General features: G+C 37.7%; 1 protein-coding gene and 1 long non-coding RNA gene across 9 annotated transcripts; one reads left to right on the top strand and one right to left on the bottom strand.

The window, feature by feature from the left end:
• Window positions 1-228: 228 nt before the first annotated feature.
• Window positions 229-23964, bottom strand: LOC111261911 (uncharacterized). 7 transcript variants are annotated; one of them, XM_022835782.2, is made up of 7 exons: window positions 22358-23964; window positions 19598-19712; window positions 9395-9527; window positions 7034-7195; window positions 6475-6692; window positions 2997-3299; window positions 229-2419 (listed from the first exon to the last, which is right to left on the bottom strand). In XM_022835782.2, exons 3-7 carry the CDS (start codon window positions 9484-9486, stop codon window positions 2148-2150), a joined length of 1047 nt encoding a protein of 348 aa, XP_022691517.1. In that variant the 5' UTR covers window positions 9487-9527; window positions 19598-19712; window positions 22358-23964; the 3' UTR covers window positions 229-2147. The 7 variants fall into 7 exon arrangements, with proteins under 7 accessions (XP_022691517.1, XP_022691516.1, XP_022691514.1 ...); XM_022835781.2 differs by lacking the exon at window positions 19598-19712 and having other exon boundaries at window positions 22358-22480; window positions 22960-23964; XM_022835779.2 differs by lacking the exon at window positions 19598-19712 and having other exon boundaries at window positions 22358-23411; window positions 23785-23964.
• LOC147753262 (uncharacterized) lies at window positions 10880-13099 on the top strand. 2 transcript variants are annotated; one of them, XR_015311733.1, is made up of 4 exons: window positions 10880-11016; window positions 11262-11699; window positions 11969-12094; window positions 13048-13099. It is a non-coding gene; the product is annotated as an uncharacterized LOC147753262 (long non-coding RNA). The 2 variants fall into 2 exon arrangements; XR_015311732.1 differs by lacking the exons at window positions 11969-12094; window positions 13048-13099 and having other exon boundaries at window positions 11262-11827.
• Window positions 23965-24212: the final 248 nt, after the last annotated feature.

The raw sequence follows: 24212 nt of genomic DNA, 5'->3' as shown, positions 1-24212 counted from the left end.
TGATCTTTTCAGAGTGCCGCAAATCCGAATACGAACATGCGCTTGTTTAAGGCCTATTGCGGCATACCCTCTCAATATAGACAAGTTAACTGTTACCACTACTCAAGCACTACACAGAATTTTCAGACATCTTTAAATCAAACATCATGCACACCCCAGAGCTGCCGATTCTTCTCGCTCGCGCCTAGAGAATGCAACTCATCTGCATGGGAATAACCTATATGCATATATATGTATATATATAGAACGTTTATTCGAAAATCTCGCTTTTGTTTGCTGATAGTGACAATTAAGCGGGCTATATGCAATAAAGCTGTAAACATCGAAAATGTTGCTTCAACAACACTATTGATGTTGTTAAATCATGATCCCATACGAAAAATGCCAACTTGTCAGAATTGATGGTCCAGTATTCTTTCCCAGTTGTTGAATGCATGTTCGACATGAAGAATAATATAAAATTATTAGTGCCAGATCTGTTTTTGCTACTTGAAGTTTGAGTCTTCTGTCCATTAAATTCAAAGAGAACCTGACAAGAATTTTCTCTTATAATTAAATTTCTGTAGCCTTATTGGATGCACCATGCAGCCCAGTGTGGTGCGTGTTTTTAAGGTAGAATCCTGAACGTTCGTATCATCAGAAGTCTGTGGAGTGAACTGAAACTGACGTAAACTCAAGAGACGTATAGCAGGTTATGTAAGGACGCCAATTCGTGACCGTACTCTTTGACAAATGGCCAATGATTCACTGTACCTTCGTAACTTACTGTCTGTTTATGACGCAAACATCTGTCTTTTAGAGTCAGTTGTAGTCAGATCCAGTGTTTTTTTTTAATTGTTTTTTTTTTTCTGACCAAGCTGCACATCAGCTAAAGAAATCCGTTTCTGTTTTGATCGCTTTGTAAAAAATTACGTAACTTCATAAGATCTACACGTGTAGCGTCTAAGTTCTTCAACGCCACAACATGTGTGTGAATAGAGAAGACAGTGAACCGTGAACAGCGTATATTATAAGCATCAAAATAAGGGAGCGCAGTGTTCTGTTTGTAATGCTATTTTTACATGCATTTTATACTGGTGACTATTTCACTATGACCGACTGGAAATCTTATTGCACAGACACATAATATATAGACACCAGATTGAAATACAATATTTATGAACATCGAAACGCTAGGAAGTTCTAAAGAGATCTGCTGACATTATTGTCCAATCAGTGCTCGCTCTATATGATTGAATTGATAGGGTGAACTAAAGTCACCCTGAATGATTTTATCGGCATTTATTCCCTACAAAAGACAATTCAGAGGCTGCCTAGTACTGTTGCAAAAATTGTATCAAACTGGCCTTCCGAAACTTCCTAAATTAATTGTTCGTCGCAGCGGAAACATCACATTTATCCAACGGTGATGGCGATGTACGGCAAAAACTAGCTTTTTTTTAAAAATTTTTTTTAGCTAATAGATTATTATTTTCGAGCCCGAAGTAACCAACTTAGTCCGGAATAGTAGTATTATGTGGTTTTTTGAGTAAATGTAGCTCATACTTTCTGCACTGAAGAGCTTCTTCAGAATAACATATTATCAAATGTATGAGTTCTGATTGCAAGGGTTAACCCTCTATATAAAATTAGAGCCTCAAAGGCTATGTTACTCTGTGTTGATCGTTAGTCTAATAAATGGTATAGAAACTAGCCAATATGCGCCGTAAATTGGAAATCATAGTTTAAAGGGTGTGTTTAATAATCAACCATATATGTTAACAAAGTAATTAGTTTCAGCTGAAAAACTACTTTCTCCGTTAGCGACCTTTACTTTCATGCTTTTTTGATATTATTATACTTTTTGTTATTATTATTATTGCTATTGCTGATGTGGCCTATTCTCAATTTCTGTTGCTATAATTGGTCCGATGTCTTTTCTATTTGCATCGTACATATGGAAATCAGCTGCTCTGTTTTTCTTTCCGACTTAACAATAATTTTGCGAATGATTTTTCACTTATTTTTTTAACACAGAACTGTTGGATGACTGGATGTAGTAAAACATCATCAGACTCAGTTTCAATAAATGTTGTTATAACTACTGTTGTTCTGATTTCATTTTAAGCAGGCGTGCTTTCACTGAGACGTGTACTATTGTTGTTCCTTTATTCCATCGCAGTATCAGCGAAGTCGGTGCTCATTTCATATCCGCCTCCTCCGCCATCACCGCCGTAGTCATCATTTCGAACTTCGCCCCCGTAGGCTCCGTAATGGCCACCATCGCTGTAACTATGATGATGATCGCTACCGCGATTGCCCATCATATAGCCAAGTAGACCACCTGTGGCCGCCCCGGCGGCAAAACCGCCAAGACCAGCACCAAGAGCACTGCCAGACCCTCCGCTCGGCTGAGGCGCGACAACCGGCGGTGCATAACCTATCGTATCAGGAACAAGTGGGAATAGAAACGACAGACACAGATAAATATTTTTTGTAAAATCTATAGTAAATAAGCAGAAATATATGTAATTATATATGTAATATGTATAATAATATATGTAAAGCAGATAACACTGAACGATTGCAGAAAGGCATGATGTATAACAATATCTATGGTAATAAATCAGCGTTATGATTTATGTTGCATCTAAAGATAGTTGACAAATTCTAGCCTAATGGATGCATAATACGTCCAATTCAGTGAATGGAATGAGCGCCATTGACGGACACAAAAAACAAGCATGCAAAATATCGGTTATAGCTCCCGCAGCCACAGCAGAATCTACCGTTAACGAAAATCATCTGCGAAAACGGTGAAATGGCCTAAATTTTGGACTCAGGAATCCTCACCAGACGGTCATACCCAGCAGGTAGAAATAGAAACGAATATCACAGTACTAGCACGACAACATTATCAGCAGTAAAACATTTATCCTTTGAAACACAAAGCCTGAAGTACGTTTTCCACTATAGCCGGCATTTACAAAATTGAGCAGTCTGTTTAAGACGCTTACCTGGGGAATAGCCCTGATAAAGGCGAGGTTCCATACCTGGATGAGCGAATCCGGGGTTGAACCCAGGTTGAGTGGGATAGGCGCCCCCTCCTCCATAAAAACCTCCTCCGCCAATCGGCTGTTCCGGAGGTGGTCCCATAATAGTTCCCGCAGAATCTCTCTTGCGCATACAAGTCTTAAATACGGCGCAGAGGATAACGACTAGAATAGCGACCATAATTAGTGGAACGATGTATTGGAGTGGCTTGTTTCGCGGACTGTCGCTGCTCGGATGACGAACAGACGGATTCGACGATGCAGACCCTGTTTTAATAACTAGCTTTCATTATAATGCGCGCGCTTTTCAAATATTAGATTGTGTTTTACCTATAAACTTTGTGGAATTAAAAAACATCTTTGGTACACAAACATAAACTTCTATTCAGTTATCTATTTTTAAAGACAGATTAACTTGGAAATTCCTGAGGTGGCTACGCAAATGTTGATAGCAACTATTTTGAATCATTATATATTTGAATTATATACCAAACATACAAAAAAATAAGTCAATCCTTAGACTTCATTCAAGTCTAACTTGATTACAGGTTTTTCTAAACAATTCAGTTATAAGCTTTTCTTTTTAGTAAGCTAACTTATATATAGGATTACAGGTAATAACAGTTAGTCGGTATGTGAAGTAAGTGCAATAACAAAGTAAGACAGCTAAGGATTCTAGATAATTGGGAGGGCTGCTTGTGTGCGAGTAAACTCAGTGATACGACATATATTCTGCAAAAACGTTTTAATATTTATCCTCTAGTTTTCTTAATAAAAGACGAGCATGAACATTATTCAATTGAGATTGGGTTATTGAGACCGACGCAGTCATCATTGAAGTCGCTTGCTTATTCTTCACTACGCCCACTTTAACATGATTGTAGTGAAACCTCTTTTATTACATTTTGTGGTCGGGTCCTAAAAGTATTCTTTAGATGAACATATGAAGATCTTGTCATGCACAAGGCAAAGTCAGATAAACTTCTAGATATTCCGTAGATATTTAGCCATACTAATATTCTGCCCATATAATTAGTAATAATTAATACTGCCCATATAAGCGATAATTACGGCAAATGCGGCAGGTAAACTATGTTTACGAAATGTGTTCTCCAAACAAACTGTGCTGCAAAGCAGTATTCGTGTTATCAGTCATGCTGTTCACGGATCATGGAAGAGATGCTTTGATCTGATTTATTCAATGTCCTTAAATATACCTGTTCATACCGTATAATTCGAACTAAAATTACCCGTGTTCTGGGTGCATTTCAGTCATCTTCAGTATAAGCCGATCATCTCCTCTGTTATCCCGAAAAAGTTAATGACTTGTTAAACATACTCTAAATTTTACGGCGGTTAGCAATGGAACTACATAATTCTGAATGGTGATTAATAATGACAAAAACTATTTATAATCTTGGAAGACGATAGTGAAAAAAATTGCCGGTTCCGCTATAGAATTTATTATTATTCATTGTCAGTTATTCATTATCCAGGCGCCTTCCCTGTAATTGTACTTAAATCTCTCTGCACACATATGTTATGCGGATTTCATACCTTTTTACGTTAGTGAACGTTTTAAGATACTGAACTTTAGATATCTTTATCTTTACTTTATTATTTGTCAAGTGCAAAGTCAAACATTGAGCTAATTCTGAATTAAACTAGCGTGGCCCTTCTTAGACCTACGTAAGAGCGACAAAAGCGCATACACAAATAATGACGCTAAGTCGTAATAGACTTTAGCTAACTTTTTCTAGGACACAAGTTGATTGGTCGTTGTAAAACATCATATCACATAGAAAGCCGATTTATCAAAAGTCGTTTGAAAAAAAAGCTTGAAATCGTTAATCACGAGGAGTCCTTATCTTTGCCTCTTAAATTTATATATTATTAAAAAGAGGGTGCTTTAATCTTAGCTATTGTATCGGTATTTTTATTTGAGTAAATAAAGTGTATTACGTCAGCGTGTACCAATTGATATTAGCTTGATCACTTCCTACACACAGCCATTACATGGCCTCGAGCATTCTCGTCTTATATTACTAAATCCAACAAAAATATGCATGTCTAGGGGGATCAAAGTTACAATTCGAATTAAAAAGGCGAAATTTGACTCACTACCGTTAAACTAATAATGTGTTTCTTATAGCCTAACCAAAATGGTTCATCTAATTCAAACTCTGTTGTCCGTCTACATTTAGTTCTTTGGCATAGATCCTTATTTGACAATATATATATTCTTTCCCTCCTCTTTATATAAACACGTCCAAATATATATACATACAGATAATAATTATCTCAAAATCTGAAATATAGATTTTTGGTAATTTTTGCTACTTTGGCTCATTATTGTTATGAAAGGGTAAGGCTTAACCCGTGGCTGTCGGCAGACAACATCGCTGAGTTGGATATATCACCTATATGCTGCTCACCAGATTAATTGCTTTTGGTATCACAGAATACCGCACAGAAGCGAGCCCACGTATTCAAAGGGTCGAGCTTTACTTTTTTTCACTCTTTTGAATAGACTCACCGTGCGAAATTCCTTTTATTGTACTTTTTAACGGAAGCTATATATCTGTACAGTCCACTTATAGTTCATACGTATTCTTAAACATATCACCCCACCCAGTACACACTCGCTAATAGCTTGAGATTTATCAACGTTCCCTGTAGTTATACTATAGGGTAAATTGCGTACCTTGGAGTAAGTGCAAACAATAACACATAAATAAAATACCACCCGGACTGACGGTAGCTGGTCGATCCCTGGTATGTTCTATCAAGAACGGTCGGTTTCAAATGAGTTATGAGTTAGTTTTAAGGCACTGCCTAACAAAACAAAATATTTCTACGAGCTTTTTCCCACCTGCTAAAGATGTCCTTGTTAATGGCCATGTTTATGCAATACATATTCCGTTCGTCTCAATTACAAGTTCGATTCGGAGTTTAAACTACTTATTAATCATTTTCAAATGAGTATAGACTCGTTAAAAAAAAAGCTCAAATACGTTATATACATGGTAAATCCTACCAGAATTTAATTGTTCCCAGAATAATTTTGGGCTGATAGCGAACCAAAGGTTTTACAAATACAAGAGTTCAAAACGACCCAAAGACTCGAAAATACAAAACATCTTGAAATGGCTAGCCGTTGAAGCTTGTCTGGACGCTTCGGCTGGCGACAAATACTCTGCTACAAAAAAAACGGTGGCTAATTTTGGTTTAAAAAATTTAGGATTATCGAAAACGACTTATGACGCTGTTTTGATAACCTTTCGAGCCCGTTGAACCTGCACTTTATCGAAAATCTGTCTGAATATCTCCCTAGGACTTTTCGGAGCCTACTTTAAGTTAAGCACCTTATGCATCTGCTTTGCCCGTCAAGGATGTTTTTTAATGCAATAAATCTGAGCAAGAATTCACAGTCCATACGTACCTGCATGTCCTCCAAGTGAATAACTAAGAGCGCAACTTCCTTTTAATATGTATTCCTTATTGCCATCTGGATAGGCCTCACAGCGCACTTGAGTATTCTCCAACCTTCGACCACGCTGAAGGTTTGCCTCACAACGCCAGTTCACGCTGGTGCCATCCCAGCCCTCGTTCTTGCATTGTACTGATGAAGGTAACTCGCCGATGCAACCGGATAAGCAACTGAAATTAAACAAACAAACAAAAAAGACATAGGCCAAAACGTATATAGTATGGCACATTAAGGAACACCTTTTTTCTAACCGTTTTATAAAAAAAAACTTATATTTTTTTAAGAAAAAAAACGTTTCTAAGCTTTTGAATTCGAGTAGAGGAGTTTTACAAACAACAAGTGAATTGCAAATACCTCAACACAAAAGCTCAATATCATTCAGCTGTTTTTTTTTATCAGGGTTATTACTGAACTTTGAAATAATCACGGCATATTATTTTAGGAAGTGATCTAATAATAATAAGGTCTCTTAAGTCTTAAATCTCGCTAGCGAAAGATCTGAGAGACTTACGTGAGCTGGGCCGACGGCATAGTTCTCATTCTGACGGCCAGACGACCGGCTTTAAATGTAAGGACGTTGATTTGTCTGATACTAACCCTATTTTCATCCGATATCTGTGAGAGGGCCGTTAAGATCGGGTCCTTAGTCACGGTTTCGTTTACTATACCATTACTGTAAATGAGAAATAAAAGACAGAGTAAGCTCACGCATTTGATCTCAAACCTGAAGACCACACTATTTCACGCACGATAATGGTGTTAGTCTTAATTAACAAAAAAAGCATACGCTTTTAACATGACAACAATTGTAACGCTAAAATCACTATTACCTTTTCTAAAAATCTCGAGTTTTTTGCGTGACAGGCCGAGTTTTCCAATTCACATATTCCCTTTATCTATTGCGAAACCTGGCATATAGCAATACTTTTCGTCGACTTTTCTATTTGTTTACTGTTCTACGGAAGAATGGTAATTTTTGCCGAATTGCTTAGGAAATGATATAGTTTGCATATAGTTTGTGCTCTTCAAATGTATAATGCTCTTGTCCGATGAGGGATTTTTCTTGTGATAAAGAAGCGTAATGCTACTTCGCTATTTAATCAACGATCGTTGAGACTGTTTCTGCATAAAATTTTTAAAAGTTAATTAAAATGCTTTGATTTTCAAGTTCTACGCAATGGACTCCACACGGAATCTAGGGAGCAACCTTTGGGGGTTCCGTTTCCATATAATTTTGTGGTAAATGGTAATTTTCGCCGAAATAAATATGAATTTATGAAATATGAATCACCTTTGTTTTTATTTATATACTTCAGAGTTTTTTCATTGAGGGAGGCGTGGTTCTAATTTGGAGAGTAGCTGTGAAACGGTTGATGAAATATGATAAATCTCTGCCCGCTCTACATAATCGTTATAGGGAAGAATACTTCGTTAGGCTTATCCGGTAGAGCATCATCCTAGTTTGGGCAATCTGGCCTTTTTTAGCATCTATTATTTTCCAGTAAGGTAGTGTAGAATAGTTGCCATGGCTGTTCTAGTTGATGAAAGAAACAATGGCCTCGACATATAGATCACATTTTCTGATGGGATGAATACTTTTCCAGCGTATTATTACTCGTAGGAAAAGCAGTACGAATTCGATTTGTTCGAAACTATCGACCTGGGGGTTGAGGAATTTATTTCCCTTAACTCCATGAATGCGTTATGGATATTTGTTGAAATAAAGAGACGGAGTGAATGAATTACAACACGTTTCAATAAGAGATCGGGGTTAACTGTAGGCTGGCCGGGCTTTTGGATTAAGCAAGATCGTAAACTCACGCCGCGTGTATGGTCGAAAATTGTTTATTGTTATATGCGTAAATCGGTTTCGGTTTATAATGGCGCCTTCAGCCGAGTTCAGTTATTTCTTGAATTATCGCGGTGCATACAGAGCGTTAACCGATGAACCGCATGAAGTGAAAAAGACATTTGGATAACAAACCAGAGTACTTTCAGTAGGCTTATCACTCATTGTTGGAACAGAGTCATAGAATAACTGTACTAAACTAACGGCTTTACGGACAAAAAAAATTAATGAAGTATAGTCACTAACCAGAGTATCGCAACGGGACAGCAGAACACATGCTGTGCTTTAACAGATTAATTGTAGTATAGTACTGAGCTGTGTCATGCATTTTAGAAGGACAATCAATTACTGAAGCAAAAGCACTGCATAGTAGCGGGGCTACTAACAGAAATAAGAAAGTTACTCAAAGAAATATGACTAGCTGGATAATTTTGGCTATATCACAGAACCAATAAAACAAGGTATACAGGTAACTGCGATTGGACGCCTGCTAAAGTGTCGGGCTGGATTATAGCTATACCTTATGTTAAATAACACTTATCAAAATCAAATATTAGAACAGACTGATGAGATAATTTCAACCTTTTTAGGACTTTTAAAGCATTCTAATGCAAGAACAGGACACTTAGAGCAGAATGAAGGCTAAGAATCAAGTTAGTATATTGACTAAATCAAGAAATACATTTTTAACAATGGGGTAGTTGCAATAGGATGACGGAATCGGTGGGGCCTTTGGTTAAATTACGACAATTGAGGCGTAGGTTAGCAATTAAATTATATTATTTGGCTAAGCTAGGCATAATGCAAATAAAATGGAAAGAGTAAGGGGTAAGATGGGGCGGAATAAAAAAAATTGCGACGGGAAAATTTATAGCTCACGACAAACTGGATGGAACATCACCGAGTCAATCATAATGCATGAAAGTTTGGCTTTTTACGATATAACGTCCAATTTATAGTTGCGAAGATTCGTGCATAACAAATACAAGTGTGTAGCATACCAGATTATGAAAGTTTTCTTACTTGCTTCTGGCGTGTTCATCAGCACACGATAAACCGACTAAGGTTAGTAGGACTACCCCTATGGCCGTCGAAATAACGTGTCCCTTCCCCATCGTAATTCTTTTGTAGTTGTATTGTTTGAGCTGGGAGTCACCTATAACAAACACAAAACAAATTTCGTGTTAAAAAATAAGAGTTTTATACTGTTCTACATTGTATGAACCTGGAAAACTGGATCTCAAGGTATTATATTTCTAAAAATAACTACATCAACTTTTACAAATCAACAACAAAATACTAAGCTTGACACTACAGTGTTTTGGTATAATGGGTAGATAAGATTTAGATTGTCTAGTACTTTGTGGCCACATCCTGCCCACACATTCAAATCAAACAATCACACTCATGGCTGAAGCGACGCAGCTTGTACCGCTTCAGCCACGAACTAAAAAATGCCCTTGAAGTTTTCATTTCTATTGTCATGGAGAGGTGTATTTTTAATTCGCTAGCGGGAGTTCGCTAAAACCCTGTCATATCATATAGTCGGCTACGTTTGCATCTGGATATTGCTGGACAAAAAAGAGGGTCAAGGTAATAACATCGGAATCGCTAAGTAGCCTCCAGTTACACGATATTTCTTGCTGCCACCGTATGGCAACAACTACTTGATCAGAAATCACTGCGCCGAGCGTTATCTATGGAAAGGCACGTTTGTGTAGGACTGCGAAAGTATTTGTATGGAAATCGACAATTTTTAGTGCTAATTATCGATCTCTTATTTTCTATACTTAACTACTTTTTCAATACAGTTTAGAGATTATTTTAATGCCAATTTACAATGCAGTCGCATTCAATCTATAAAAAAGGCTGTGCGTCAATAAGAATATATTTAGTTGGCAAATGCTCACAAGATGGCTTTCGTGACAAAACGATATGTTTAACTTCGGACATATATTTATTCAAGTTTTACTTATATGTCCTTTAGTGTGAAAGTAATTTTTAAACACAATGTGAAACTATAAAATATTTATTTTCGATATTCGAGAATTTCGATAGAAACTTTCAGTTTCTTGGGAATAGAAATCGGTGTTTATATACGATCTGTCTTGCTGATACAGCCCTAAACGTCCCTGTGTATTGAGGTTGCGTAAAAACTAAAGTGGGTATGTCCCAGTGGATACCGCATTGAGAAGTATGTGGTTCCGCAAAAAGTTCTCTATATATTGAGAAAAGGATCTGTCCTTGTGGAAGAGGTACCTTTCCAGTACCCATGATAAATCAATCGAATTAAATAGGAAGTAGTAAGAGGGCAGAAGACAAAGAACTCTTTTTACGTTTCAATTTTCAGTTTCTAGCGTATTTAACTTGTTAGAAAGCGTCTGGTTATTTCCGGAGACGTAAAGATTCTTACTTTTACTTGGCATGACTTCAACACAGCCGCCTGCAAAATCAATTCGCGGCATATAAAGTGAATATATACGATAGGAGCGTTGCCGAGATGGAAATTATGGGCGAAGCACTTAATTCGTCGCTCCTTCAAATGAAAGGGGAAGTTGTTCTGCTCTTGCTACTGGCGCAAGCAAGCATGCATCAGTTAGTGCATGAGAAAGATCAGAAATATCTACTTCTGATCTATTTTTGAAGTAGGTCAAAGTCAAATAATAGAGTAGAATGAGAAAAATAGTGTTCTAACGTTTAGCTGGCTAGGTTAACTCTAAAACATGAGTAATCTGTTCACTCGTGCTATACCAATCTCCTGAGATGACTACCGCCACATACCACCGACAATAGTTTTAGGTAGAAACCGAATAGCCGGTGCCTTCCGCGCCGAGTATACATGGCTCGCCATTAAATTTTTTTCATCTATATCTGTTTTGCGTTCGTGAAGGAAAACTCTGTAAGACTCGTTTGAAGCGAATGGTCGCTATGCAATGGCTGCACCTGACCCTACTCTCGAAACCCATTATGCTCATTTTACGTAGCCACGTGCATGCGGCTTATCTTGGGTTTCTACATTTGGCCATGGAGATACTGGCTCGATGAACCGGATGTGACGCCGTCGCATATGATTATGCCGGAGCGACACTACGCCTTCTTCACGTTCTACTATTTACTGTTATTAGCTGCGATATATAAAACCCCAATATACCGAACGACACTGAGATGAGCGTATCGCAGATGTTGAAGGCTCATATTAGTCTTGGAAGATGTGTCCCATAGTTCCTGTGGAATAGTGCGGTTTATATGATTTAAGCGGTTAAAAAAGGTGTCTTGTAAAAAAAATAAGTGCTACCACGGTGACACAGCTTCTCCTGCAGCTTTCATGGTGCTATAACTAATTCTTTACCCGGATTTCTACCCAGATTGAATGACTAACCCATTGATGGGCATTACAAATTATGTTAAGAAGTGGTAAAACAAGCAGCCAAGTAATAAATGGGGAGCTTTCTAACACTTCATGTGTCGTACATTTCTCAATTATACTTATTGCTATTTTCATAAGTTTGGTCAAAAGATTGATAAAGTTGTATCATAATAGCAAGCCTAATATTGACCTTCAATTAGTGACTCTAGATATCATCTTGCAAAATGCAGACACGGTAATGCGTTATGTCACGGAGGTACTGCAGCGTTCTACGACGAAGGTGGTTGTCTACGCACAGGTTCGGAGGCCAAAGCATAGGTTACGCGCCTACCTGGTACCTCGCTAGCAAATACGAAGTAAGTGTACATTTTCTGTTAGCTCCGTGTTGATTATTGGGTATTTGTCAGAATTGGATACAACGGCTTTTGCACGGAATATCATAGAATTTCATAAGAAATTTATAATGCTTTTTTCTATTGCTACATATATGTGTATTGAAATGTTCGCGTCCATATCCAATGGCAAGCGGTCTTGGGTAGTCATTTTCTACGATATTTGAGGCCGTATGTATTATGTTCAAAAAAAAACAACACTAAGCCCTGACGAGATAAAATCAGAATCAGAGTCGCTAAATATACGCTAAGGTTATACTTTTTAGTGGTTTAACAACTATCGTTATAGATCAAAATTTAGAAACTAGAACTAATATGATGAAAGGTTTGGCACTTTGGTCGCATACATAGTTGTATCACTCATTACCGGGAAAAAAAACTAACTCAAAAACGCTCATTTAGTGGAACAATTGCAAATGAAGTAGTTACTAAGCAGCTGCGCTAACTTGTTTTACATTTAACAAACCGATTACGGAACACTCTATAGGCTGCAGAGTCATTGATACATGCCAGAAGGTACTGTGGGAACATCGTTTTACCTGCACTACAGCAGACACCTTACGATACTTATTACTTTTTTGGTCATGCTTAGTGTTAGCCTCACATCCCATTTCATCCTTGCACTTAGGGGCTTATGAAGAAACACTTTTCAAATTAGACATGTAAATATTGTATAAATACTTCGATGGGCGTTTGGGTGTGCATGTACCATTCAGCTGCAGCTAAATTGTCTCTGTAAAAATATCAATACTACTAATGTTTATATTATTTATATTTATCAGCGTACTATTCTGATAATAGTAAATCTAAGTAGCAATCTTCCGCCCTGAGATCCTCCCCATTACGTTTGTAGCGTAGCTGTTCTTACTAGCAACGCCACTGACTCGATTGAAGAGTTGGTAAATTGTCCATTTCAGTCTGGATTGTGATAAAATCAACGAAGCAACTCCCACCAAGAAGAAGATAAAAGTATACATTATTGTCGTTACTGTGAGATCTAGCTGATGCCACCGAGCACTGAAGTACCGGTATAGTGCGGGGTTTCGAGTCGAACCGTCGAATATGTTAGACGATGCCGTTTTTCGGGTCGGGCTGTTTTTGATTAGAAGAATGCGAATGTTTTGTGGGCGAAAACGCATGTGTCTGCCCGTCAACCGCAAGTAAGAAGTTTGCTTGTGTGATTCAACGGTTAAGTTTCAACATGTCGACTAGTAAGAAGTATTCATTCATTCAAATATCCGTAACATACGATTCTATGATTTTCTGTGCAAATCTCGGCAGTACAAACATTTTACGATGATAGACAAAATAAAGCTATATTATCGTAGAGATGAGTTCACTTTGAAACAAGCTAACATCTAGACGTGATGAGATATGTATATATCTCAAATATACTTCTTCCGCATCATATCTATTCTCACATATTTATGAAATAAAAAAATTATAGCACGTAAATACATACCTATCAGGTTTCCATAAAAAACATAACTAGCTATAGACCTACTGATTACCTTTTTCGTCAATTATGCTCTGGGAAGGGTTGGAAAAATCAGGCTCTCTGCTTTAGGCCCAACCGTCAACACATAGTACGCCATTATGTGTAATCAAATGAAGTTCTTAAAGAAGCCTATAGTTTTAAACGATTACCAATCGGACTAATATTATAATTTTATCTTAATGACTTGACTTAAATACTTGGTTTGAATATGTGACTCGATCTTCATTCCTACATCTTTTTGGCATTTTAATTAGTATATTTCTTGTTATCCGGATAGAGTAATTTGGTGAGCGAAACTTGCGGCATATATACGTGTTTGAGCCTTAGATTCCATCATCCAAATTTATTTAACGCTTATTTGGCTCGCTTTTAACTAAACGACAAGGTACACTACTGATTTTCTCAAATAAAATCATTTTCATGATTTTCACTTATTGTGTTATCGAAATCAAAAGACTACTGCAATTGCATTGTTCACATATACACCAGTGGGTGGGACATATTTTGGAGATTTCATATCCGCCCCATAGTAATCGCTTCCAACACGTGTTCAATAATAAGCCAACAATACCTCAAACACCACCACAGTGAACACCACTAAGTCGTCGTGTATCGCGCATCTGCTACGCAGTTTTTCCCTCCTGATCCTTACGATTTCTGCCCCTTCTCATTTATACCCATAGCTACGCCATTAACAGATGGCAACCGCGTACACGCACAAAGAGACACGCCGACCCGTACGGCACCGGCAATCACCGTTCCATCTTCCCGCAACAGTGGAGCTTCAGACGTGTTGTAACAGACATCAGTAGTGTGCATGCCACTGTTCGAGCGTAATAGGTCATAGACGAATCGTTCCAGCTGCCAATAAAACTAACAACATCCACGTCGCCTAAGCTAAATGACGACAGTGTGCTACGATCACAAGCACAAATGCTTACTGTTCTACACTTCTTACACATACGCATCGTGGTTACTCTCTTTGAAACGCGGTACATTGGACGTGTGAAAAATGATTGGCCGCGGCTTCGTGCCGGGGAATTACTTCAAACGCTGTTGAGAAGTAAGGATTCCACTATAATTTAGTTAATTGTGAGTTAATCTATACTCTTTAGAAAATAAACTACATAATAGTTTAATTGATAATACGAAATTCAATTATAATAGTTGTTTACATAGTTGAAGGACAGCGTTAATATAGAATAGAGTCGAGGCAACAGAACTCTCTGACGCTCGTATCAGCTGTATCGCTGGTCTTTTAGTGAGAACGGACTGTAGTGTCACAAGCGAAATATAATGCTGGTCTTTCAGATTACCTACATACAGCATTAAAATCTAATAAAGTATTTTGATATTTCAAATCGGGTAAAATAAGCTCCCTTCGGATAAACATAAATCGGATAAATCTTATAAATTGTGCTTACCGCTGAATAAGTAAGCTAAAAATATTATTAGCAGAAGAACATCCAATTCGACTTTTGTTTTTGCAGACGATGGATTTAAGTTCATTTACACTTCAGTTTTGGGCTGAGTTTCGAACAAGTAAGGAGGAAATTGATTTATGGTAATTGCTTATGTTTATTGAGTTAATGGCAAGGATTTATAGGCGAGTTCAAAGAGATGCAAAAAACTTGTTTGTCGATATACTACCCCAATTATATACATTTTACGCCCCAGATTATAGAGATGATGTATCTTATATTAAGCTGTTATTTTAAACCTTATATATTACTGTATCAAAACAATTTGCAACAACAACAAATCGTAACCTATTTACTTGGGTAGCAGCACGGCATAATAATGCAGTAAACGTGTAAATAGATTTTTCTTTCCGCCTATTCTTTCTGGAAGCTCCAAAAGTTAATAAACTTTTGGAGCTTACAGAAAGAATTTAGAATCGAGTGTCTTCTTAGCAAGCGCTCGTAAATGAAATACTTAAATATTGACAACGCTAATCATTACGGCCATAGATCCACCAATTGCATTATTACGATCAAATTAAAGTAATTAATCTGTTTTCGATCAAAAACAGGAACAACAAATATTTTTGGCCAACTTATTGGTTGTTAAACCATGGAAACTGGGTTGTGTTGAAAGTTATGTCAAAAGCACAGAACGAATTTGAGTTTGTTCTGTGATGTATGATCCTCTACTACACTACAACTATTCGACCGGATTAGGTAATACGTTTAAAATATCAAAATACGGTTTTTCAGAGGTGGCTGGAAGGTTTATAAAGCTTTTTTGCATTATTAGCAGTTGCGTGCTGAGTAAAAACATTGTGCATCGAGGGATAGTTGGCAATCTTATTAATAATTGAAAAGCATCAAATTAGTTTTATAGCGCTTAAGTAGAAAAAGTTTTCCAAACTCATAGCTCCAACATAATCTCGGAAACCTGCATTCTTGTTTGCAAATATAACATTAACATAGTTTTGTGCAAAAAAGGATTCTCTTATTTATAGATAACATCTCGTCTTGTACAATCGGTATTAGAGAGATGTATATTCGCACGGAGTAAATATTCCTGTACCATAAAAACAGTAATAATCACACGTATGATTTAGATATTTCACAATCATATTCGCAAATTTATTCAAATTGCAACTTAACCGATTCTCTAGCCGAATGAACAGAAAAATTAAGGTCGCTAACAACTGCTTTGTCGCAAGCTAAATGTCGGTACGTTTTTAGAATGGGAATGATTTTATTATATTACAGCCTGTTTTGCTAAACAATTTTGTTAGATCAATCCGCATTGAATAACAGGAACACCGATCAGCGAATCGGGAACTGAAATGACGGGAAATGAAAAAGTCAACAGCGGCAACGGGTGCTGAGCAAACGAACTATTCCAAAGCAGCGACATATTATTGCTTGGACAAACTCGTTGAAATGTACAACACACATTCAAGTATAACCGTTCGCCGCGCCAATCAAGATATGCTAATGCTTACTTACTCTCAGAACAGCAACTAACTGTAGAGTTGATCACCTAACTTTTTGATCATAGATATAAGAAAATTATATATTTGCTCGATCCATACCACGGACCACATCTTTCGCATAGGTTCTATGAAACATGGAATCCACCATAGATGATGCCACCTAGTAGTTGATTTCATTCAGATACACGTTTGCTAAAAGCATCCAGACCGAATTCTATCTGCTGTTGTCTCTGTACGGAACTAATAATACTGCACTAATTTACCACGGAATGAGTACGTATAGCTATATTAGACGTCAGTGAGGTTTCATTTTATAACATTAAATAATACCGCTTTCAAACAGAGCTGTACTTCAATTTTACCTATCAGCTCATTAATAGACTACGACAACTACTGCATAGTCTTGTACTATAGCAGACGCTGTTCGATTGGTATCAGATCATTTGGCCTGTACTAAAGACGTTCAGCTGATTCAGTAACGTACTAGGGGACTAATTGACCCCTTCCTAGTTTCATCTGTACCCCAGTCCAAGCCTTTCAATTGCTACTTCAGTGATCTACGTGTGCAATATTAGGTATACTGTGGGCAGCAGCAGTGACGTCTTCTGCAGTAATCAGCGATAGACGTGGATTTACCAATAGTAGCGTCAACATTTCTATACATACGAAAGCTAGGTCATTGTTTCAAATCGCTATACACCCCTCGGCCTGCCTGTCAACAAGGGGTGCACTAGAAAATTATTGATCAGCATCGACATGCCCAATAACAGGATGAACAAACGATTACCAGTGGCTTTGCAGCGCATCAATTGATGACGTCAAATCGCTCGCGTTATCATATTAATGCTCTCGTTGACAAAAAGCCTAATACAACGCCAACCAACAATATCTAAGCGTCCCAATGCCACGACTGCCGTAGCGATTGCATAGAATGAACGGAATTTCCGTTTGACAGCCATAGCGAGATGAACGATGAGAATTTCTCGTTACTAAAGCCGCTGCTGTCATCATCCTGTAAAGCCAATCGACAGTGTCACCGCCGACAGTTGGTGGCATCATAACCACACCAGCGTTTGCTCCTTAGTAGAATGGAGCATAGGATCAAGAGGATCCTCACAGACAATGATAGGGACTCTTGTGGTCATCACACGAAACTGCTACGAGTGCAAAGTAAACGCTTAGATTTACTTGGTCATTGAACCACTAGTCATCATCACTAATCACCTAGTGAATCAGTCAGTCGATTAGTCATTAGGTGATTTATCTCAGTGGCTGGTTCTGAAGCAACTTACAAACCGATCGTTTGCTTTCTTCCTCTTAAGAACTTGATTACTCCTCATTACCCTGAAGCGAAAAACGCTTTTGTTAGTTTTACGTTCATTCGTCTTGCATCGTAGTTGGGCTGACGTCGTTATCTAGATCGTTACCAATAGCGTGGCATCAAATCATGTCGGTGAGGCGGTAACGCTACAGCAATATATACGTCAATAGGACGTTAGGAAAAGCAAACGATGACGCACGATTTGAGCAAAGGGCTAAAATGAGATCTATTTCGCCAGAAGGTGACACAGAACAGAGTTATTAAATGATCTTATCGAACAAGAGTGACTCTGTAATAGGAACCCCGATCACTCAACAAACCAGTCACTGAACACGACTAACGACACTCAAATATAACGATATAAAATAAAATATATAATATATATATATATATATATAAAGATATAATATAAAATTTGTATAACGATTTCCTAATATTCTAAACGTATTATTCTTGTAACTTTTTCACCTACTTTCAATAACAAAAAAAATTAGGTTTAAAAGAGCTCTGAATAGCAAGAAACTATGTTCTTCTTAGGATGTGTTCACTGCTAAAATTTTCCAACGCTACGCAATTTATGTGACAACTCGTGTACAGAGATCATTCGTCCGCAATTCCATGCTTATCGCGGCTAATCCACAATTTTATAGCTATTTTTACGTCGACACAACTCGCGAGATATAGCAGTTTCCACAAGGCAGTAGGACTATTCTGTGCATTCGGTTAGGCAGAAGAATACGTCCATCCATGACAACAAGTTTCATATCAATCGAAGTATTTAAATCATAACATTTTCTAATCAAAGGTTTTGTCAACCAAGTGGTTCATGCAGACAAATACGTAGCACCAGGCGATATCGTCTTCAGGTATAAACGGCGTAAAACCAACACCTACCGTATGACGATGGCATCTATGCCCGTAGATCTCATATCTGCATCATGCACAGATACCTCACAAATTCAATCTAATGAAATTTTGATGATAAATGAAGGAGAAACAATTCCATATTTGTTCAACTCTGCAGATCATTATCATTTTCGAGTCTTAACCCTTTAAGAGTCAAAACTCTTAGCTGTAGTTCTGTGTATCCGTCTGCTTACCCCTAAACAGCTCACAAGCTGGTAATCAGCAGTTTAACGCTCAAGACTAGAACAACAAAATGTACTACCTAATTAGGGTCAAGGCGCCTCTTAGTCTCTACTTACTAGTATAACAGGAGCAGGACCTGTGATATCAGCCTGATAATTCTCTTTCACTCGGCAATTCGTTAGTGGTTTTTCGCCGACTTGAGATCGCATTTTTTCGAAGAAAAAAATTTCGCTAAAACATAGCACCCTGTGACCGACAACTGCGTTGAGTCAGTTGGTAGCGTTTCATTGTTGGAACCGATGTTTGATTGAAAAAAAATCTACTCATATCGAACGAATAAAACCCACCACACTGTAGACAATTGTTTAGCAGCCCGTTTCGAAGACACCATACGTGACATGCTTCCGATTTTATCCAATGAAATCTTGCTGCTAGAGCAAAAAGGCATTCAGTGCTGACCCCATTTTGAAAAATACGTTGCTGTCAGTATGACATCATGCGTTTCGTAATATGCATTAGCTTCATATAAATATAGAATTTACATGATCAAGTATATATATATATATATATATATATATCAAATATAGAATCATGACATAGAATATAACTTACGCGGGAGAAGTATGGGCGCCCCGCTCCTGACCGGATGTTGTTCCAATCTTCCTTAACACCATAAGGTTGCTGTCCTACCGTTTCCTTTAGCATATACAGATTCTATGACCATCCCCTTAATCAGGTAAAACACGGTAATTGTCATGGCTTATTACTTAACAAATATGAACCACCAATTTCTTACCACACACATTTGTTACTATGATCGCAACAGAGGATGTGAAATACAGCGCGAGTATTAAGCAGAGTTGTGCTTTATCAACAAAAAAATTCCAGCGAAGTAATACGCTATCTTTACGACTTCTAGCTTCGTCGTTCTAGCTTTAAATGGAACGGTCACGAGTTTTGTTTCGAATGCATTTCTATTTAAATAATGTTACTATTCAGAACATGAAGTTCTATAAAATGATTGTGTAAAACTGCGCTTTAGCGCGAAATTTTACATTATGTTATTATATATAAATTGGTTAAATATTAGATAACTAGATAATAAAAATAAATATTGAAGAGGTCATTATTATGTTTATAGGAGTATTTATATATTATTACATCCTCTGTGCAACACATTTGCAAAATGTGTATTTTTTACCACTAAACGGAGCATCAACATAGAGCGCAGATGGAATTCAAATTTCATATTTTATCGAGATCAACGGCAAATTTCGCATTTTCAAAAAAAAATTTATGAAGATCATCACGTGGCATTAGCTACGGAAGGAAGCGGACCGATCTTGAGCTAACATAACTAAAGAAAAACAACTGTTATAGGGGAGGGTAGCCACGTTTTCGATGTGCGTGTTTCCATGCAAATTTAACTTTGGCTGGTAATAGTCTTTGCTACTAGCATACGCACCGCAAGTGGAGCTGCTGACGCAGACGGTGTAGAACAACGCTATGCACCGTAAAGCTGCATCAACGCTAACGGCGAACGTGAATGGCAATGTAAATAACACTGTTATTACACAAATAGCAATATATATTGCTATTTGTGTAACAGATATATATATATCTGTGTACCTCGAAACATGATCAAAATGCACTCTCCGAATTTGTTTCCCCTGGCTTCACCGAATCTTTCCAGTAAACTTGTCAGGAAGCAGTCGTGGAAGTGGGGCTGCCGCCGTCAAAGCAGGCATTCAGCACAAAACAGAGCACATAGGCTGACAGACTATAACGATCAATGACAAACTCTTATACTTAACCCACATGTGGATATTAATCGTTTACTAGAAGTCCTATTTACTGCTAAATGTATACGTATCAGTCATGGTATTATTTTTTACTTCGCATAAATTCGTTACACCAACGGTTTTTTGGATAATACAAGTCGAATTCAAAGCACTTTTATACGGCTATAAACCGTAAAACAAATTATACTACTGTATGGTGGTATGCGGTATAATTATTCATTTTCGATATACTGGTATGAAAATATAGAGTATACATCAATCGCTCCCAAGTATCGCAGCTTGTTTTTTGGTCTATATTAAACAACGAATATTATCTCTTAGTATCTGTCAGGCCCTACACCTTGGGACTAACCTTTGTTCTTGTGTTAAAAAAAAGAAACGCTGTGCATTACATGGTTGCCTTACTTAATCTGCACTGAAAAACGGTGTAGAACAACGCTATGCACCGTAAAGCTGCGTCAACGCTAACAAAAAAAATTTGACGTTCAATTTGACGTCGCAGCATTCTATTCGTAAACACTAGAAAAAGTCCTGAAAATGCTATGAGGTGCATGTGGAGAAGGGATCTAACAGTGAAAAGAGCAGAAAATGATTAGCACTAGTAATTACCAGTACTGATATGAGTGTCGCCTTAACTAACATTGTTAGCTAACTTAACATTGTTTAAGTCTGTTTTTAGCAAATTTGTTGAACTGGTTTCTAAACATTTTCCAAGTATTACCTCTTATTTACCAACATTATTTAGCTAAAAATTACAAATATAGAGAACAGGCCTGTGATGTATCATTTTCTAAATGACTTTCATTTGTATTTCTATGTCAGTGTAAAAGTACTTTCTCAGTAACTAATATATATATATATATATATATATAGAGTGATCTTATAGACCGAACATATGAAATAACTCAAATCGTGTATCATTAGCATAATTATAGACTGCTTGAGCATCATTGATGCGTAATAAGTACGGAGAGAAACGTGCCATTTAGAATTAATTGCTTAGAGATTATGTTTCCCAAATAGATTCCATATATGCTGGTGAAAATGTTAAGTGAAAAGAGCTGTACGGTAAGAAAGACTGGTGCAAACATTTTACAATAAGAAATTAAAAGAAAATGCTCGAATTCTAAATATGAGGGGTTACTATGATTTCGACATCATCTTGGCAAAAAATAGAGAATCCAATGGACCCCGTATGGACTTTTGGTTATGTGAATGTTTTTGCTTATTTCGAAGATCAGCTCAAATGAAGTCTGACATGCAACATCAACACGGCGCTACATGCCGAGCTCACTCATGTTGTTATTAATAAAGGCACCACAGGGTAGCGATTTAGTTCAAGGAAAGGATTATTCTTATAAACTTATTCTGTTAGAATATTTCTGTGTACAGGCATTTGGTGAAATTAGTACGATTGCTTTGAGCGTCTTCAGCAAACGGTCAAAACATTGTAATGTACGGTTCCGAGATACATCGATAGCTTTATCAGGCTCTGTTCTTTTATATTACACCTGTCGACTAGCCATGATAGATTACAGTGCTCTTTTTTTCGTTAAACATTTGTACTCACCTGCAGCGTGCAGTCAGGACTGAATTTTATATTCCCACGACACTGAATTCGTATTCAGACTTCCTGACTCGGCGCGTTGTGATGCTTCTTTTTTTTTCGTTATAAACTAATCGAATAACTCCACTGGAAAAACTGTACTTCTTAACGTCGTTGTGGTAACAAAGGACCTCACACTGTTGATAGTAACTATACCACCGTGACAACTATATACGTGCGCGTGCACTTCGTTCAACGGCACATATATAGTGATCTTCCTTCGGTCAAATGCCTTTCGCCGCGTTCAAAGTGCACACTCTGTGAGAATCGATCTGTCGTCGCCTATAACGCACCGCTATCTAGATATCTAAACCGTATGGCTGACCAAGCATCACTTAGGCATATTTTTCAAACAGCTTCTCGCCTATTGGAAACAGCCGAGAACAAAAAGCGGTAGACCAAGACATCCATATATCACGCAGAGCAACGCCAGATTTCGCAGAAATTGCCACCTCCTTGTAGCTCGGTGTTTCAAAGCACTATGTGGTAGCTACTCCAGCCAGTTAAGTTGCCAAACCTAATTTGTCTGATTTAGGTTGCCACATAAACTCCCTAAAATATTTTACCTTCTTGCTCACAAACGCTACTGTCGCTCAAATAACTCGCTCGGCAACTGCGGGATTGCTTTCTTGCCGTAAGAGGGGCGACGAAGCAACTGCAGCGGATTAGTTGGTGACAATTTGTTTTAATGGCTTCTGGAATTACCCCATCTAAAGATAAAAGCACAGCACATATTATCTTTTACAGACAGGGCTGACCTGTCATCAGCGATGCACAATTTCTAGTGTAGTCTTTGCTACACGACACTAGGATAACACATACAGTACGAATCTATAGATAAGTGTCCATAGTTAACTGGCGCCGTTCACAAGACTCGATGATTTACCGCTCTCTGGCGAATTTTCCGCATTAGAGTAAAGTACTGGATAATCTTTTCACACGTTCACAAAGGGTAGGCGAGATCGGAAGGAAAGGGAGGAGTACGAGACTACCAGACAACTTGTTACGCGACAATGTTCTGTTCAAATACGTGCGCAATTGTAGTTCTACACCGTATTAAAAATCCGATATTAAATAATGAGATCCTTACATAAAGCGTTACTAATGAATGATTACAGTGCCTGGTAAGTTCTCAGTACGTGTTTCAAAACGTTATTTAGACCACTCCTTGTAGTACTGGGCATATCTAAGACGAGGGAGAAATAGAAAGAACCTGACTTTTAACACGAATCAGTTGCAGTTTTAAATATACAGTATATATATAGACTAATAAATAGCCAGTTGGTCACGAAAAAGCTCGGAAACGCTTAAGGGTCGTTACTTCAACAAAAGCCCGTCAAGGATCTCACTTTTTTTAAATAAAGATGATACAATTCAAAAATTTTTTTCACCTATAGCGATTAGTAAGTGCTCATGTGTGTTTGTTGTCAGTAAAGCGGTTTTGTCTATTTCGAACTCGATTCGGTTCGGAACGATGCTTGCATCTCGACAACTTCTAGCGTTAAGCTGCTACAAACGCAAACGTTGCCTGTTGAACCGAGCTAGAGTTTATGTTTACGCCAGCTGAATTCACCCACTACTCACACAAATCTTACTTGGCCCACACCTACAGCCACGGCAGCTCCAGTGCGCGTTCGAGAGTGCATTTAACTAGATGAGATTCGAAATTTCAAAAACAGGCAAAAGAAAACCATAGCTAAGTAGTATAGAAAAAACGTATCTGATAATACAGATAATGCGGTTATGTTGTTACTTGAAGCAGACAAAATTGGCCGTTCATCTATTTGAAATTTTGAACAGACATTGCCATACGCGTGTT

Source organism: Varroa jacobsoni, unplaced genomic scaffold (genome assembly GCF_002532875.2).
Source record: "Varroa jacobsoni isolate VJ856 unplaced genomic scaffold, vjacob_1.0 scaffold_612, whole genome shotgun sequence".
In the NCBI taxonomy this organism is placed as follows: Eukaryota; Metazoa; Arthropoda; class Arachnida; order Mesostigmata; family Varroidae; genus Varroa; species Varroa jacobsoni.
Note: the sequence above shows the minus strand (reverse complement) of the source record. Positions and strands in the feature narration are given on the sequence as shown.

Coding starts and splice junctions, on each gene's coding strand:
- LOC111261911 (XM_022835782.2), bottom strand. CDS start 9,486: ATGGGGAAGGGACACGTTATTTCGACGGCCATAGGGGTAGTCCTACTA. Junction 6,693..7,033: donor ATGCCGTCGGCCCAGCTCAC/GTAAGTCTCTCA, acceptor GTTTAATTTCAG/TTGCTTATCCGGTTGCATCG. Junction 3,300..6,474: donor TTCACTTGGAGGACATGCAG/GTACGTATGGAC, acceptor TTATTAAAACAG/GGTCTGCATCGTCGAATCCG.